This window comes from Excalfactoria chinensis, chromosome 1 (assembly GCF_039878825.1).
Source record: "Excalfactoria chinensis isolate bCotChi1 chromosome 1, bCotChi1.hap2, whole genome shotgun sequence".
Lineage (NCBI taxonomy): Eukaryota > Metazoa > Chordata > Aves > Galliformes > Phasianidae > Excalfactoria > Excalfactoria chinensis.
In genome coordinates, this window is record NC_092825.1 from 135,384,049 (window position 1) to 135,402,641 (window position 18,593).

Consider the following 18,593-nt stretch of genomic DNA (forward strand, 5'->3'; position numbering starts at 1 on the left):
GAGTAAAAGGAATGGTTTCTAAATTACACTTTATGAATATGTGGGCTGTGCACACATATTTGTTACATAGTCCCCAGGATTCATAAAGCAGTTTTGTGCATAGTGCATAGTGATGCTAGAAAGAGCATATCTAAAAACTTTCCTTGGAGGGATTAGGAGGTCATTTTACAAGAAAAGAAATCTTTTGTGGGTATGTATTCTGCCAGCTTTAAGATATTCTCTTGCTAGCAGCAAAAAGTGTTATGAGTCTTGCAATCAGAATGAAAGATGGACACTGTGGGATAATTCAGAGTTATAAATGGAATGGAGGAAGTGTATTTCAAGATAAAAGCTTTCTAATGCAAAACACAAAGGTCTGTTTATAAAATAGATCATACTTTATTACTTTGCCAGCTGATGTGATGCACATAACTTGACAGTTGAAGCAAGGTAGATGCAAAAAAAAAGTTGTACTAACCTTACATATGAAAATGATGTAACACATTCCTTGGAAAACACGTTTGCTTTTCTCCTGGATTATGATTGATCTATGTATGTCTTATCTATTTATTCTGCAGGCCATCTCTACTCTAACCTACGTCACTTTTTGAGTCATGTCCTGTCAGCTCTCCACATTTCACTGAGATCATTGCTACACATAGCCTCAGTCATTCTAAAAATTACCTACTTACTTAGCATCTACAATCACACACTAATAATGCTTCAGTTAACAGTCCAGTTCTTTTTCTTTTCTTTCCCTAACATTTTAACTTTAGAAGTTTTGATTAGAGGATGAGTTTATTAATGTTAGATTGTTCCTTTATTATGAAACTCTGAACAGTGCTATTTTTAACTTTAAGTCTGAACTCAGTGTGATGTCTTTGTTCTTCCCTTGTTTCACAATGTTTTTGTATTTTCACAAGCTTTCAACACTACTGATATTTTATAAGTCAGACTCTTTATATTAAATCGTAGCAGCATAACCCAATGCATTTTTAAGATAAAAATCCATTCATTAGAAAGGAAACAAACATTTTCATTAACACTTGGAGTCAAATGCTTCCAAAATATCTCAGACCAAGCACAGAAATAAGTTTTTTTTACACTGCCTATGAGAATCTTAAAATATTACAGCTCTGATATATAACTCCTTGTATTTTTATCTCATAGTATTTGACTTAATATTTTTGTAGGTTGTACTGTTACTTCATCAAATTCTTAACTAAGCAGCAAAGAAAAGTATTCCTAACACATTTCTGGGGTCACACCCTGAAGACAAAAATCATAACCAGCTTTAGATACTCTAGAGAAGATCTTTAATTTTAGACTTTCATATGCCATAAAAGAATTTAGATTATGTTACTGGAAATGTTAGAACAAGTATTTGATTAGTTATCAAATTCTATATTTCTTATGAAAACCCCACACTACTGAAGACCAGTGCCAGTACTTTGATGCTCCTGACTCCTACTTCAATAAGACAAATGATTAAGGGTTTGTGCTCTCAGTGGCAACACAGAGTGAAACCCAAATTCAGTGCGATGATTAATTCCTTTGACTGCTTTGATATCTCTTTTAACAGAGCTCTGATATAAATAAAGGCTACTGAAGTTACGTGTAAGTGGAAATATTACCTGACTCACTGACATGGAAAATGGAATTGAATTATCCAAGAGCATTAATCATTAAGAAAGCTGTAACTGTGTAATTGAACACATATATTTCCCTCAAAGGATTTAAACTGGTTACATAGGGACTGAAGCCCAGGGTCAAGCTTTTAATTCATCTAAAAATTCAGTTAATAGTTTAGTTTGGAGCTTTCTGTGCTGCATTCAGTGTAGTTTAGCGTCTATTGCATACTTTTTTGAAAAGGAAGAACCAAACCCCCAGATTTCATGTGGTCTCTGTAGGACAGTCCCAAACACTTCTTCAACTGTAATCTGAAGATGTTATAACCATGCTTCTTGAACTTGGGAACCAGATGTACAGATGAGATGAACTCAAGCCCAGTCTTGCAGCATAGGGCTAAAAAAGGGGCACTTGCATTCAGATAACTCATATTTTACCGCTAAAAAGTCATAAAATACATAAAATGAGTATATAAAAATATATGTATATTCTTGTGTCTGTCTCATATACATGACTGCCTCATTGTCATGGTTTTGCAATTTTGTAATTTTGCTATCAGTATTCTACATCATTACATTATGCTTATTACACACACACACACACATATATAGTTGTGAGCAATCAGCAACCTTATATTCTTAACAACTTATATCTATTTCATGCAAATCCCTAAGCTGAAAATAAATGTCATAGGTTACCCTAAAATCTACCGGCACCCATGACACTCATATACATACATGACTGTATTTTGTAATTTCTGAGGCTTCTGTAGTTCGTTTTAGGAGGCGAGCATACAGTCTCCTGCTGTTTTTAAGAGATAGGGTAGAAGTGAGAAGTTCAGAGGGTCAAACAAAGATATCAGTCATGCAAAGTAACTGTGGAAGTAAATAGTTTCCCATTATTCAAGAGAAACATGGAGTATATTAAAATATTAGTTATCGTAGATAATTCTGTTTGAAATATGTTCTTAAATGAGACGTGCTCTTAACAATGTCTTTTTCCTTTTCTCTTCTTTTCTTTTCTTTTCTTTTCTTTTCTTTTCTTTTCTTTTCTTTTCTTTTCTTTTCTTTTCTTTTCTTTTCTTTTCTTTTCTTTTCTTTTCTTTTCTTTTCTTTTCTTTTCTTTTCTTTTCTTTTCTTTTCTTTTCTTTTCTTTTCTTTTCTTTTTTACTTCTCTTCTCTTCTCTTTTCTCTTCTCTTCTCTTTCTTTTCTTCTATTTTCATCTCTCTGTTCAGTTGCCATGTATCGAGAACCATCTTTGCATGATATTGGAGAAACAGTGCCAAAGGCTGGGGTAACTCCAAGTAAAAGCACAAGTGCGTCTGCAATAATGAATGGCGGCAAACCACCAGTTAACAAGAGTAAGACGACATAGCCAGATCCTCACAGGTGTTGTGACTTACTGAGTCCTGAGTGCAGTTGAGCGATTTATCCTTGCCAGACTTCCCCTCTGCAGTGTCTGTGGATCAGCTCACAGCAAGTGGCGTCCTGGTGCGTGGCTGGTTCTGAACTGAATCATTGCAAGTGGATAAAGCTCAACGTGTAGCTCCACCCATAACGAGAAGACACCTGGATGAGCCAGCTAAACTCAGACCATGGAATGCCCTACCAGATATTGGAATGCCTTTTTAATATCTTTTCTGTGACTGTGACACTTCATGTGAATGACATACTTCACAAGTACACTTGATACCTTGCCTGCTGACAATTACCCATAATCCCTTTTTGAGTCCAGTTTCAGCAAAATCCATGTGTTTAAGTTCTATTTTGTAGCACACAAATAATCAAGTAATTTCTAGGTAGATGCTGTAAACCTGTGCTATTATGGATTTCTCTTCTTCCCTTTTTTATAAGGCTGCTCGCTCCACTGTCTGTGACCTTTTGCAGGGATTGTGTTTCTCTATAACTTTAAGTGTTGCCGGTGGCTTAGTTTTGAAAGTAATCAGGGAATCAGGAAGCCTTCAAAAATCTATTATTACAAATTATATCTATAAAGAATAGGATCGTTGTCTCTGGCTTATAATGCTGATCAATGTGAATACTCTTTAGTAACAGATACTGTGCTTCTGAGGTTGGCATTATAGTGGAGGGAAGACTGTCAAACACAACCAACAGGAGGTTTTCTGAAACGAGTGTTTGGCATCCCCCTATGGTTTCTTTTTGTGTGTGTGTTTTATACATATCACAGGCTTACTGGTAATGGTAACATTTGCCTTGCCCAGCGAGCAAGACCCACTCGTTTTTGGGAAAGTGGGTCCAAAGAATTTTGTAGGCCTTGTAGGCCTGAATTAAGGCTCATTTTTCATCTACTAAAGCTTCATTGTTTGAAAAACAACCACAACCAATAAAAAAAAAACAGTTAAGACTAACCAGAATTGCGCTACCTAAATCCATTTCAAATATAATCCTTTTCTGTTTTTAAGGAATTGAACTTAATGCCATTGTTATTTTTGGCTGATTTCCACACCTACTTAGCAAAGCATGGGCAAGGATGTTGTTGTGTTCTTTTTTGCAGCACCAATGCAAAGAGTAGTTAAAAATTATAGTTTTTCTGGTGTTTTAAAAAAAGAAAAGTTTTACAACTGGACATACTACAAAACTTTATTTTTATTTTAAGCTAAGCATGCGAAGTCCAGTCCTATGTATCTCACTGATATTCCAGTAAGTACCTCTACCCAGCTTCCTAGGATAATATCCTCACCAAATTGATAGATTGAAGGTGCCTTGCCTTGATCTCTGTATACTGTACTTTCTTCTACATGAACCTAGACGAAATCAAAAACATAAAATTGAAGCCTTGGCTCATAACATGAGAAACACCATCAACACTTTGAGTTTGTTGCTTGTGAACAATAAAACCAATCTTACAGGGGGAAAAGATAATAATTAGACAATACCACAGAAATGCCACTGATGTGTTACATACTTAGTCATGTACTTTCAGACACTAGGATTGTGGGCGCTGTCTGTATGTTTACGAAGGTATTTGTTTTTCAGAAAGGTCAACAAGGACCAAACTGTACCTCAGTCTGGAAAACTGTGTGATAGCACTCTCTTGGCCTCTATCTATTATCTCAATATATAGAGCTTAAAAAAAAAAAAAAAGGAGGGAAGGGGGGAGGAAAAAAGACAATTGTCCATTCCTTTTTTACTGTTGTATTTCTTGTATTCCATTTTATCACATCTTTGTTCTGATGTGTCCCTAACAGGAACAGTCTAGTGGTTATTTCAGACTCCCTATCTGCTCAGCTGAGTAACTTATTCAGTCTTAATGAACTTTCCATGCTAGTTTTCAAATGTGGTTTATAAGCAACTTTTAGTGCATTCTTCAAGGAAGCTACTATAAAGCTGCTAAGTTCGAGATTGTTTTGGTAGGCCGGGTTTCCTTGGTTATATATGTAATACAAGAACAGCAAGCTAACTAGGGTCTTTCCATGAAAGGAAAGTAAATAATAACAATTCAAATCTACTGTGATAAAAAAGGCAAAGAAACTTTAACTTAGACTGTGCCATTGCCTGCTAGCACTAAACATGTGTGTGTGGGAAAAAGTAAAAATCTTGGTGCACACTTCTCATCCCACCTGGTCCAGTGGGATTTGTGCATCATACCTGAGAAAACAAAACTAAAGCAACTCACATGATGTGATGCGGGCTAGCTCTGCATTAGGAGGGCCCATGGGAGGCAGTACCCTTAATGCTGTCCTTTCTCCTGGGTCCCTGAGGAGCAACAATTCATGTTTATTTTGAGTAGGGTAATTTGACTGAAGGATATGTTCCCTTTCTCTCTTAGTTTTTTTAAGAGTTCATGAGGAGGGAATATGAGTTCATGACCAGTCCATCCGTTCCTTTTACTCTCACTGGTTAAAGACCCTAGGGAGAGACAGGACTGGAAAGCTGGCTGAGCTTTGCAAGGAGCTTCAGGTTCATGGCTTAATGTTATGTGAGTACTGTTTCCAGTATAAACCTTTTGATGCCAGGTAATTATAATTTGCAGTTTAGGGGGCTACAATTAAGGCCAAATTTGATTTCCATAAGCAGTTCATACATAATGGAAACGCACCATAATATTTTTATTTTCTCTTTTGGTTTCTGTGGTCTAGATGCATATGTGTGTTTAATACAATTAATTGTTGTCCTAAGAATTGTCTCTTTTTCTATCTTTCTGTTTAAAGATAAAAGAGGGGTTTTTGTGCTTTGTTTCCTCCTTTTAATTTTGTCTTGTCTTGTCCATTGCATGGGAAGAGGATGGCAAGATGAATTGCATGTAATAGGTTGAGTGTATCAAAGAATTGTTCATCTGTATTACTGAATTTACATACATATATGCAAAGAGTTTGTCTGCATTGTACAGTTTGTCTTTATTATTATTTGTTGTATACACAAATTTAACATGATGAATAAAACATTTATATGAAGGCATATTGAAAAACAACAAAAAAGTTTATGTAATAAGTAGACTGTGCAAAACATGATTGCACTGGCCACAGTATGGTGAAACTTCATGTAAATATGTTGGCAAACTCAATTCTCCCCTTTTACCATGCCAAAGAAAGTTTTAGCTCCTTTAATATAATACCTCTCTTGCTGTTCTCCAGGATGTCACCATTTTGTTCCCTCCAAAATTAATTTTGCTGTTAAGTGAAAGCTGTTTTCATCTATCTATCTATTACTACCAAGATACTGCAAAGTAAACCTGATGGAATCAATTTGTATTTACAGGTCAAGTGTTTTGTACTTACATGTCCAGATGTCTGTGAATCTGCAGTGTTCCAGATCCTTTGCACACTTGCTTTGTATTTTGTTCATCTTCTGGGTTGTAGCTACTCTCACAGATACTGTTTGCACTGCAATCTAACTTCATCTCACAATTCCATAGTGGACAGATATGTTACCACTGTTCATGGTCATCTCTTAATATTTTTTTACACCTGTATTTCAGCTAAGGTTTTATTTGGCAAAACCAGTCACACCTGTGCAGTTTCAAAAATCCATTTCAGCATAGCACTGATCTGTTGTACTTCAAACATTTTATAAATACACAGGCATTTGTGTATTTAAAAGATTGCTCACACTATAGAGCCTATAACAAAGTGTCTGTAGCTTTTAATTTTTTTTTGTAGTACACATACACAGACGTTCCTTCATGTTCTGGTTGTATTTTTGGTTGCTCCCAAATTGTACTTTTTATTTTAGTCTTGTTTTCATAAATTTAATGTGCACAGAGTCAGGTTGGAAATTAACAAACAAGCCCAAACATAAATATAAAGCAATTCACTTTGACTTTGGTATTTACCCAGAACAACACCAAGAACTCTGGCATTATGTGCATACATGGGGAAATTTTCCTCTTGGTTTAAGACCACTGTAAAGAGGTGTGAATACAGACAGTTTGGTCCATACATTAAAAGTGTGTCTTGCTCAACTATCTGTTTACAGATATAAATAATAAATTGTTCAACACCATTCAGATGGGAATGCAAGTGAAACTAGATGAAGTAAGGAGATTTTCTTTCTTATAACTTTCCTGTTGGATGAATTCGTATTCTGTGCAATGCACTTTGAAACCCCTAATAACAGGGTTTTGTGTGTTTTGGGTTTGTTTTTGTGACTCATCCAAATCCTATGACTTATTTTTAAAGATGCAGTAAAATCTTCCTTCTATTACCTGGTGACAAAAATACTCAGATTTTTCATCCCAATTCCATTGAGCTGCAAAGTAAGATGTTGTTCTGTCAGGAAACAAGGACAGCACATCAGAAATATCAGAGTGGGTATGGGATTAAATGTTCATCTGTATGTTTCTGTATGAGCGTATGGCCAAGGGAAAGGAAAAAAAAAAATAAAAAAATAAAAAAATAAAAGGATGAGGGGATCAATAATTTACTGAAGTAAATCAATCTATGGCTGTTTTACAGATTATTTTACCAATGTTATGCACAACAGGCATATATATACCCACAAGTCACTTGTAGAGGAGTTCTGCTCCATTCTGGGTTTTGTTCTTTCTATCACAAGAAAGCAAGGCTATCATATCTTTTGTTTTAAACTTCATTAAAATAGCTGTCAGGAAATCCTCATCTATCAAATGTGTTTTCACCACTTACAAATGCCATTTACCACAGGTCTTGGAAGCAAGCTTTTACAGACACATGCAAATATTCAGGCAGTTTGTTTAACTCCCTTGTGCCTCTTCCTGCTTTTACTGTTTAGGGACCTGGAATTCCTGTCACAGGGAATGGGTGTAACCAAATCACAACTTATTAATCCATGATTATTTTCACTTACACAGAGTAATAGCTGTATTCCTTCCAACCTCGTTTTCCTAGGGAGGAAACAAGTCACAGAAGAGTCTGGCTGAGAGCCCCATCTCCAGTTACCTCAGCATGAAGGGGACTGGGGGAGTGTTCAGGCAGCAATATAAGAAACAGAATAAAAAGTGGAGAGGAATATATGTATTCATTATATTTTTTGTACTCTTAGAAAATATTTTAAGGTTTATAGCGATAGCACCATTTGGTTTGATAATTTACATTTTAATTAGCCACTGACAGTAGTTGTCTGAGAACATGCTGATATTTTTCCATATGTACCTTAAGAAAAAGGTGGAAAACACTTGTTGAAATTCTTTGGCTATGGAACCCACCTAGTAGCCAAAATGTTAAAGTCGATTCTTAAACCAAAACTAAACTAAATTAAACTGTAAAAAAAACAAAAAACAAAACAAAACAAAAAAAACCTAATCTTGCACTCCTTACATATATAAATTTGAAATGAAAGAAAACTACAAAGTAAAACACATCAAATAGGATGTTGTAATCCTCTAAATAATTATTTCTTTGCTTAGATGCATTTGCCTGGAATACTAAAGCTGATCTACAGTATGTACAAATGTGTTTGTCGTACCAGAAAACAAATAAAGAACATCTGCTGAGTCTAGAGAGGAGTTCTGATTTTCTAATATTTCTGTTGTTACAGAACCACATATAAATGGAAGGAAATAAAGTACAACTTTTTGTATTTTTCATTGTTTACTCTTTGGCTCAGCAGATGAACGCATATGTGGGAAAAGCACAGACTATACAAGCATTCAGGTGTGCAATATTCCTAAATACAAACCCAACAATCCATGCTGTCCAGGCACCAGGGCTGACAAGATGATTTTTTGTTAAAATTTAATTCTGAATATTCCAGTTTGGCTATAAACACTATAAAGGTTATAAGTGTAAATTATAAATTCAACATGAATTTTACTTTGAAGTTTTGCAATACTGCTTCAATATACTTTTTAACTCTGTCTGACATTTTGGCTACCTCAAAAAAAAGGTAGTTCACTGCTTTGGGGTACGTGAGTTGGTATTTCTGGGCATAACTCCTAAATAAGTTATGCATGGATGTTTGGTGATTATACTGCACCACCCTGAGAACATCGGTTTCACAAGCTTCAGTTTCAGAAAAGAAGAATCTAGGGTAAAGGAAAAAAAAAAAATGGGCAAGATAAAGCTACATAGGAAGGGACAAGAATGAAAGTGATTATATAAACTCATTTTTAAAACATACTGCATTCTGTTATGTGTTCTGTACCACTGTATTTTCCTATTTCGAAATTGTCCTTTCTAAAATAATGAAAATACCTTTTCAGAAGATAAATAGATCCCGTATTTCTGAGTCATGTACCTTTTCAAAAATCAGGACCTCGGCACCTAAACCAGAATGTTGGATTGATATTAAAAATAAATGCTTTCCAAACTTTTAAGCAATTTCTCGCTCAATCATAATTTCACAAAATGTAAGCATTTTTGAAATTAAAATGTATGTATTTTTATTTTATTTTATTTTATTTTATTTGCTCTAAGGAATTAAAGGGCTGCCAAATCTACATGTATTAAAAAAATAAAAAATAATAAAGAAAAAAAATAATAAAGAGAGAGACTCATATGTAAATAAGTTAGGGAAGTCCCAATAGTTGTGCATCTTTCATAACTCAATGTGAATTTCACACTGAGCAGCATTTCACCACTGGAAAAATAAAAATAAAATTTTGTTCATACCATTGCTTTGTTTGTATTTACTGTATTAAAACTTTAAATACTTTGTTGTCATTGTTTGAACTTCTTTGGTTGAAATCCAGCTACTGCCCAGCATTGCTGATTTTTTAAGCCAGTTGACCTTCAGGCCTCTGACTTTGAAAACAGTGAAATTCAATGAAGACCACGTGTGACAGTGCAATCCGTTCCAAACAGTGATTTCTGATAGCACATGGAGTTGTCATCCTAAAAAAATTATTAGTATAACAAATTTTCATTTGCTTTACTTTCAAGAGGACAAGCTACCTATACATACATAAAACAGTATGAGAAAAGTACATATGGGTGACAGAATACATATTTGGAATAGCTAATCGTACATTTATATCTTTATTAGTTTAATTCCTTATAATTCTATAGGTTAAGCATTTGACAGTATTGTAGAATGTTAAAATGGATAACCAACTTATTGACTCTTCAGTTGTAGAAACTCAGAAATTATCTTGTGGATCTCCTCAACATTTTGAGTCTTCAGCCTATGGCTGTGAGATAACAGAACATCAGTTATACAGATTCAATTCTCAATCCTTTGACTAAAAAAAATATTTAAAATAATTAATACTTTGCTTTAATGCTTCTTCTCAGGCTGGGGCATAATCCTTTGGAAAGAAAAGAGTCAAAGTTTTTGACAAACACCACAAAATGTATCAAATGAAGTATCTGACAAATACTTAACTAGCACTATTCTTCTACAGGAATACTGTTGCATACTGATAAGGACAGAACATGTAGCGTAAAAACAGATGACCTTCTTTCGCTTTTTGCTAAGATTGCTTAAGAAACAGACATATTGGGTGTAATCTCAGCCTCACTGAAGTTACCCAAAAAAATGTGGAAGCCCTTTTTGGTTTTTTGTTTTTTGCTTTTAATGATTTCAGTTTTTAGATCTTGGACTGTCCTGCTCCCAAATGATTTGGGTTTTGTTGTTGTTGTGTTTATTTTGTTTTGCTATTCATTTCCTTAAGGAGTAGGCATTCACATGACAGTTCCAGAGTATTTACAACCACCCACACCCACACTCTGAGTACTTCCAAAATTAAATGTTCTAGCAGCCTAAAGAAAAATTAAAATAAAAGAACCCTCAGTCTCTGGTGTCCTTTGTTAAGGGTATTCTGTTCCCAGCCAGATTTCACAAGCGTTTCCATTCCATCCATCCCAGCACTCGCAGCTTCCACAATTACAAACTCCATTACCTAGAATGGAATGAATAAATGGCAATTATCATAATTGAAATGTACTACATTAAAGTGTGTCTTATGGGAAGTAAAAACCATGATAAAGTAGCTGCATTGTTCCTTTATCCTTCCCCCCCCCCCCCCCCTTATTTTTTTTTAATTTTTTTTTTTTTTTTTTTCAAGGAAGCATAAGAACTGTGCCATTGCATTAAGAAGCCACCTCAGGCCTACACTTACGAAGAATTAATAGCATTTTTTCATCAGCAGAATTGCAAGTAGTGTAATTATGCTAGTACTACTTGCACCCAGCTGTTGAAGCTCGCTGTTCACACTGTACTTTAATGTACAAGAAAAACAAAAAACAAAAAACAAAAAACAGAGAGAGAATTATATTTAACTATGATACGGAGATAAAAAGTTACAAACAGAACAGCAATAAACATTTGAACCTAATAATCTTCAAGCCTAAATTCTCAGAAGTGCTGTACAAATAAATACTCTCTCAAGCTCACTATTAGGTGAGAAATACATTTATCTTGTTTTGCAGGTAGAAACATTAAGTACTGAGACCCACATTTTCAGTTTATTTCAGTGTTTTTCATGACTCCAGGATGCTCAGCCTGAGACTTGTACATCCTGAGTTTCCAATGTGTGCTGCTTATGCTATTAACTTTATGAAGGTCTGTGAATGACCACTGCAGTTGCAGCTCAGGCTCCTGTTGCCTCTGTACTGGCTACTTGCCCTAGAAAAGGCCACTTGCTAATTGGGTGAGCTGGGAGACCACATTTGTGGACATTACGAATGTCAGCCTGTTTGCTCTGACTCTATCTCACCAATTCCTTCCACATCTAATACTCTCTCAGCAAAGATTTTCTAAAATTAAGATCTGTAACAGGAAGTAGTCAGCAAGTTAATTTAACGATTCCTATGTTTCTACTTGTCACTAGAGTTGTCATGAGTTTGCTGGAAGCCTGCACGTGTCTATTTGCATCTGCCACCCGAGTACTTGGACAGTGATAGAGTGACGCTGCTTTAATCAGTGGCCATCACACTATAAGAAAAACTGCCAGGGATTTCAGCCACCAAGAGAACTATATGATTGCCAGAAGATCCCTTGCCCGGCATAGCTATACCTCTCACTAGCAAAGATCATCAAGCAAGTGAATATTTTCTATTACTTAAATATATTGCACACAGAACAAATCTAAAACTTGAAGAAGTCTAGTGATGGCAGTGCTTCCACTGTACATTCTTTGGCAAAGAGGAGTAAATTGTGATCTACTACAGTGAAAATAGTTGATGGATTTCATATCTGGCTTGCTTACTTAAATTTGTATTCAGACTTTCTGCTGCTGATTTGAAACCTTAAGTTGATTATCATACTGCATAAAGAAACAATTATAGTGGTCTGAATAACCTGAAAATGCAGTTCCTCCATAAGTGGAGAAAGAAGAATATGGGCTTTATCTAACATAATTCTCATCAGCACAGCTTGTTTCTTAGAGCAATTAAGAGTTAGCCTGTACTGCACCTGTGCAAATGAGACCATCGTGTTTGTCGCAGTCTCTGTCATCACATTCACAAAAATCACCTGAAATGTACCATTCCTGTGGTGAACAGATGCACTTTCCACACTGGCAGGAACCTGAAATCACAAAGATTATTACTTACAGTCCAAGAGCATTGGCATTTTCAAGCTAGAAAATAACATCTCCAGACATACGTGCACACACGCAGACACATGCACAAAATTACTGCCTGAGGAACTACTGTATGAAAGAAAATAATCAAGCTAAAAGCTTTTTGAGTAAAAGGATTCTTTCAAAGTAACCATGAGAATGGCAAAACGTTCCTGCTAATGCTTTGATTCTGCCATTTCACTTAATCAGGACTCACACTTTGAAGCTTTCTTTTGGTTTAAGACCTACAATCAGGACCACTTTTCACATAAAAACTGTTCTTTTATATATATATATATATATATTTTACTGGAAAAGCTCAAATTGTCCATGACCCACTGTTACTCCTCATCCAATGTCCTTAGGGATGTTTCCTATGGGTATCATATGAACCCCCAAAATCTTCATCATTACAAATTAAGATGCAGCACCTCCCATGGAATTACTAAATTTTTGCTCTATGCCAGAAAGCGTTAGTGCACGTAACTGTGGCCCAGCAGTTTGCTTAGTCCTGCAGGGTATGCTAAGGTCCCTGTTGGGTTAAGCTGCCAACCTCCTCCTTGGGGATTACAGAATTGTAGAATCATAGAATCTCTAAGGTTGGAAAAGACCACTAATATTATCTTGTCCAGATAACAACCCATTCCCACCATGCCCACTAACTATGTCACTTAGTGCTGCATATAAATGTTTCATGAACACCTTCAGGGATGGTAAGTCCCTGGGCAACCTGAGACACTGCCTGACCATTCTTTTTGTGAAGAAGTTTTTTCCTAATATCCAAGCTGAAAAGACCACCCCCCACAGACGTTGGGAGTTGAATCCAGAGCTCCTGCATATCAGATTCCACTTCTACAGCCAAAGGAAGGACTCTTCAGTGACATCTGGATTACACCATCATAAACCACCTAGAAGTGGGGTGAAACAGGAAACTTCCCTTTAAGGAAAATCTCAGTCACCCCAATTGTCAAGAGAATATTCACGGCTCTGAATCCTGAAAAAGGACAATAGACACCGATAGATGTGTATTCGGAAACCTGTAGTTTGAGAAGGGTCTGTGGTAGTTTTTTCTGCTACTAAGAAATTCCACTGGAATTCTGCAACTAGAAATTCCACCTGGCCAACCAGAACACTCGGCTGAAGAAAGCTGGGTTTTATGGAGCCGGTCCTCAGCTGCCTGAATCTCCTTTTCTACACAGAGTACAGACACTTAACTGACAAGATGAGGAATTCAGCAACTGCGGAGGGAAAATCTTTTGTGGAGATAGATAGTAATTACAGGAAGTTGCAGCACAAAGCAAATTGAAAATAAACAAAACAGAACAAAAAACTACACTTACACCTTATAATTATGGAAGACTGTGTTTAAAGTTATTGGAGCTGCTGACCTTTAACAGAACATGCTTATGAATGAGTTAGATGCTGTTGAAAATTGCTCCTTCCTGCAATATTTTCAACACAATTATAGTACAAAGGCACCAATTTCTTCAATGTGTTGTTAAAATAAAAATTGAGAGAGGGGAGCTTGATTCAGTCAGTATACAACAGAGTTCATGGGTTTATTAGAAGGAGCTGGGCTGTCTTTCATTTCCTTTCACTGACCCCTGAATAAAAACCATGGTAAAAAATCAAGTATAAATTATTTTTCCTTAAATGTGAATCTGTTGATGCCAACCAATTTCAATTCTTTTTCCATTGCCACCGAAGGTTCTCTAATTGCTGAACCTTAATTCTTTAAAACTGCAGAGCAGATAATCTATTTTTTTCTTCATTTAAAACTATAATTAATTTACATGGTTTATCAGAAAAATAAATAAATAAATAAATGTCTAATTTTAGACAAATGCTGTTTTAAATTTCAACATCCAGGAAGAACTAATGATTGGAATATTTGGGAATGGGAGTATTTGGTTAAGCATCTACTTCTTCTGTGAGTTCAGTGCGCACTGCCTACTGTGCCACTGACATGAAAAAGACTGGCATTTCCTTCAAGAATAAAACTTGTCATTACACAAATAGGCAATGGAGACTTGCATACATGTTGCCTGGTTGCTCTATAGGAGCTACCCTAAGGTATACTTGAGTGTCATTTAATCCAGATGTCTATGCTTATTAAAGTTAGAAGGTACAAACAGCTGAAAATCATACTGAACAGTATGGGAATTGTAGTGAAATTAAAATAGTTAATAAAACCATGGCACTGTTAGAAACCTGAAGTGATTCTGCATAAGCAGCCACTGATGCTGCTCCTGATGAATGTCCACAATGTGCAGAAGACACAGCAAATTTAATGCCAAGTCAAGCAAGGAAGATCAAGCTCCATAATGTAAAATTTGTTTGGGAGAATGAATGTATCAGGTCTTTTCCCTAAACAGAGCATGCTGCTCTGGGAGCCTCCTCAGTTTAATTAAAACGAATCTAATGAGTTGCAGGGTGTTTCCTGGGATCCCAGCCAGATCCTCTCAGATGGGATTTGGCTCATTACTTCACCCACATCCTGCACCACCACAGTAGCCATCTGCAGCCCTGCATTTACTGCCAGGGAGGCAGCAGCATGGTGGGTGTTGCTGTTTTCCTTGGGAAGAGCTTTTGCTACAGGTGGCATAGTCAGTGAGCCAAGATTTTAAAAGCAGCCAAGGAATGTGGACATTCAACTTTGCTTATATTAACAGAGTTAAATTTTCAAAAGTTTTCAGTACTTATCTACTAAAAAATAGGACTCCTTAGACTATTAAATGCAACATACTGAAGTTCAAGTTTCCTCAATCCATTACAGCTCTTCCATATCTTGGCTAGGTTTCCAGCAAGGATGGAAATAACAAACCCTGAAAGAACTCATTAGTGCATTGTTCTACATTCTCTCTTTGACCAGTTTTGGTTACTTATTGCTTAAGACTTGAAAATGAAGGAACAATTTCTCATTTTTGGCCTCTAGACATTGGTCACACTAACTACGAACATTTTGAAGTATGTGTACTCAGTAAGACCTGGTTTCCAGGTTTCCGGGCACATTTTTAAATAACAAGAATAGATTTGCCTTGAATACTAATAAGGTAATAATAATAAGAGCACATAATCAAAAGTTTTGAGAAATTTGTCTCTTTGCCTATGATCCCCTTCCCACTTAGAGACGCAAGAGATAGCAGCCTCCTTCACAGCTTCATTCTAGTGGATGTGGAAGTGCTGCCTGCTTTATCTCACCTCATCTAGTACACTAAAATACAAGGTTTAGGATCCTACACAGGGATCCCTCTCTTGAGGGAGCATCTCATAACACTCAGTTATGTAGATCTGATCAGTACTCCAAGTCACTAAAACCTCTCATGTCTTTCACAAGAAACACGAGCACCATCTCTAAGGGAAATAGATCATTCCCCAAGTCAGAGAATAAAAGCTTATAGAATCACAGAACAATATGGGTTGAAAGTGACCTCTATAGTCATCTAGTTCCAACCCCTCTGCTATAGGGAGGGACAACTCCCTCTAGACCAGACTGCTCAAAGCCCCATCCAGACTGACCTTGAATGCTTCCAGTGAGGGAGCATCCACAGCCTCTCTGGGCAACCTGTTCCAGTGTTTCACCACTCTCACAGTAAAGAATTTCTTCCTAATATCTCATCTATATCTACCCCCATCCAGTTTAAAATCATTTCCCCTAATCCTGTTGTTACATGTCCTTCTGAAAAGTTCCTCCTAAACTTTCCTAAAAGCTCCCTTCAGCTTCTGGAAGACTGCTGCTATGAGGTGACCCAGAGCCTTCTCTTCTCCTGGCTGAAGAGCTCCAGTTCTCTCAACCTGTCCTCATAGGGGAGGTGCTCCAGCCCTCTGATCATCTTTGTGGCCCTCCTCTGGAACTGCTCCAACAGCTTGATGTCCTTCTGTTGAGGGCCCAGATCTGGATGCAGTACTCCAGTTGGGGTCTCATGAGAGCAGAGTAGAGGGGCACACAGTGAGTGCCCATGTTGAGACTTTCATCAACCAAGAGCACCAAATCCTTCTCCTCAGGGCTGCTCTCAAGCCATTCTCTTCCCAACCTGTATTTGTGTTTGAGATTGCCCTGGACTGGGTGCAGGACCTTGAACTTGGCCTTATTAAACTTCATAAGTTTGGTATGGACCTAACATTAGTGCTTGTCTATGTACTGTGATTTACCCCTTGGATTTTTGCCAGCCATGCACTTCTGTAAGTTATCTGACATACACTGATATTTCTCTTCTGGAGCAAGCATGTGTTTATGCCCAGATGTTCCCACAATAATGCTGCTTTAGAACCTAATTTGGCACAAATTCACAGTATTGGCTGCCCTGAGGGACACTTTCCATTGGAAACTTTGCTGTGCAAAGAGGACAAAGAAACTTAAGAAAAAAATCCCACTAGTGTTCCTGAACATGGATTTAGAGTCAGAATTTTAATTCCCATAGAAAATACATGTTTAACAGTCAACTAAAATTGTAGAAAATCTGGGCTTTTGGACCCTACATTAAAAAATCTAAGTTTAAAAGTGCTTTCACAAGTCATGGCAACTTCCAGAACACTCCAGCCTACACCAGTTACAAGATTGCAAACCTCTCCTCAGGAAGCCTAGCTAACAGAGAGGGAGAAATGATTCTTGATGTCTCAGCAAGTTCCTGCCAGGTGACCTGCTCCCAAAGTCTCAAGTTTACTTTGACATATGCCCTGATATATGAGTTCAAAGTTACTTGTTAATAGAGCAAAACATACAGGCTGGAGAAATTAATTTTCAGCCACCTAAAAGGTGGCAGATAATGCAAGTATTTTAAAATTCAAGATCATTTTTAATTTCTACCTTTACTTAGAATTCAATATTGTGTATTTTATTGATTTTAAGCATGTTTGCTCATCTTCATGGTTTGTATAAAGAATCACAGGGAGATCAGGGCTATGAGGAGCAAAGTTCGCTTCTGTATTATGACAGTGTTATTTCAGTCCTCCAGAAACTCAGTATTCTCTTTCAGGTACCCTAATTGAAAGACAGATAGTTACATTCTGCAGAATCAATAGAGAAACACCAAAACTTTCTCCTTTTCCATGACTTTGCACCAACTCTAGAAATAAATAAATAAATAGGTAAAATAAAATTGTACAATGGAAAGGAATTTGGACAAGCCATAAGCAGGTTGAAGAAGGTCAGACTAAAACCTCCACATGCATATGCACATAAAAATTACCAGAAAGGGAAATTTAAATTCTGTCTGATGTAGAAGATTCTTAGCTGTTTTCTTCAGTTAACAGGTAAGATGATCACTGTCTATGCAGTGGATGCATGGACAGAGAAGATGGCACATCGACTTCTGAGTGGAGGCATTCCAGCCTCCATCTAATCCCACCACACATTTACCATCTCTTCTTTTTTAGCTGTATTACAATAAAAAAGACAGCTTGCACTACAGCAAAGAAACCCTCCTTCCAGAAATGCAGTCAGCCATCCTGAAAGACTGCAAGGTAAGAACCTCAGAGAACAATTTGAGTTAATTATCAAGATTTTTAAAATTTTATTTGTCCCTCTGGCAATTTTATATAGCTGGGCTGAAGCTGACATAACCACCTTAATAAAAGTTAGGAAATAATGTGTTGGATTCTGCCATGGGGACTACAGATATCTACCTTTCATTTGCTGTTGCCCTGGCAGAGGGAAGTTGAGCATTCCAAATGTTGCTGCTAAGCTCTGTCCTCAACTTCTTGTTGCCTGAGATATTACATTTGCCATCTTGCCCACTGCAGTGTTGCTGCAGGTAGCATCATCTCCTCAGACTAGATGGAGCACTAACATTTGGTTTATAACATACAGCTGCTTAATGCAAAGCATCAGATAAACAGATCAAGGAAATTATAAGCTATTAACAAATTGCATAGAATATTAATGCCATTAAGCATGTATGGCTGCAGTGGGTGTTTGGCAAAATGGATGTAAGTGCATTATGGAGCCAAATGTAAATTCTTTTAGTAACAGGTGCATTTGAAAGAGTTACTAAACAACAGCCCAATTTCATGCACATTAGTCTGCCAGAACCTGACCATTTCTTCT

At 36.7% G+C, this 18,593-nt stretch overlaps 2 protein-coding genes across 5 annotated transcripts in view; one reads left to right on the forward strand and one right to left on the reverse strand.

Annotated features, from left to right (window-relative positions):
- FGF14 (fibroblast growth factor 14) overlaps nucleotides 1-8,309 on the forward strand; it is a 367,985-nt gene extending 359,676 nt beyond the window's left edge. For 3 of the 4 annotated variants that reach the window (XM_072346341.1, XM_072346332.1, XM_072346343.1), the window contains one exon: nucleotides 2,844-7,437. In XM_072346341.1, the coding sequence (XP_072202442.1) occupies nucleotides 2,844-2,983 (140 nt within the window). In that variant the 3' untranslated portion in view covers nucleotides 2,984-7,437. Of the gene's footprint in view, nucleotides 1-2,843 lie in introns of all 4 variants that reach the window. The other variant, XM_072346322.1, reaches the window with a different exon arrangement.
- Nucleotides 8,310-10,559: 2,250 nt separating this feature from the next.
- The window catches only part of ITGBL1 (integrin subunit beta like 1), a 125,616-nt gene continuing 117,582 nt past the window's right edge, over nucleotides 10,560-18,593 (reverse strand). Inside the window, exons 10-11 of the mRNA XM_072352982.1 lie at nucleotides 12,400-12,513; nucleotides 10,560-10,885 (exon numbers count right to left, since the gene is read on the reverse strand). Of these exons, the coding sequence (XP_072209083.1) occupies nucleotides 10,794-10,885; nucleotides 12,400-12,513 (206 nt within the window). The 3' untranslated portion in view covers nucleotides 10,560-10,793. The remainder of the gene's footprint in view (nucleotides 10,886-12,399; nucleotides 12,514-18,593) is intronic.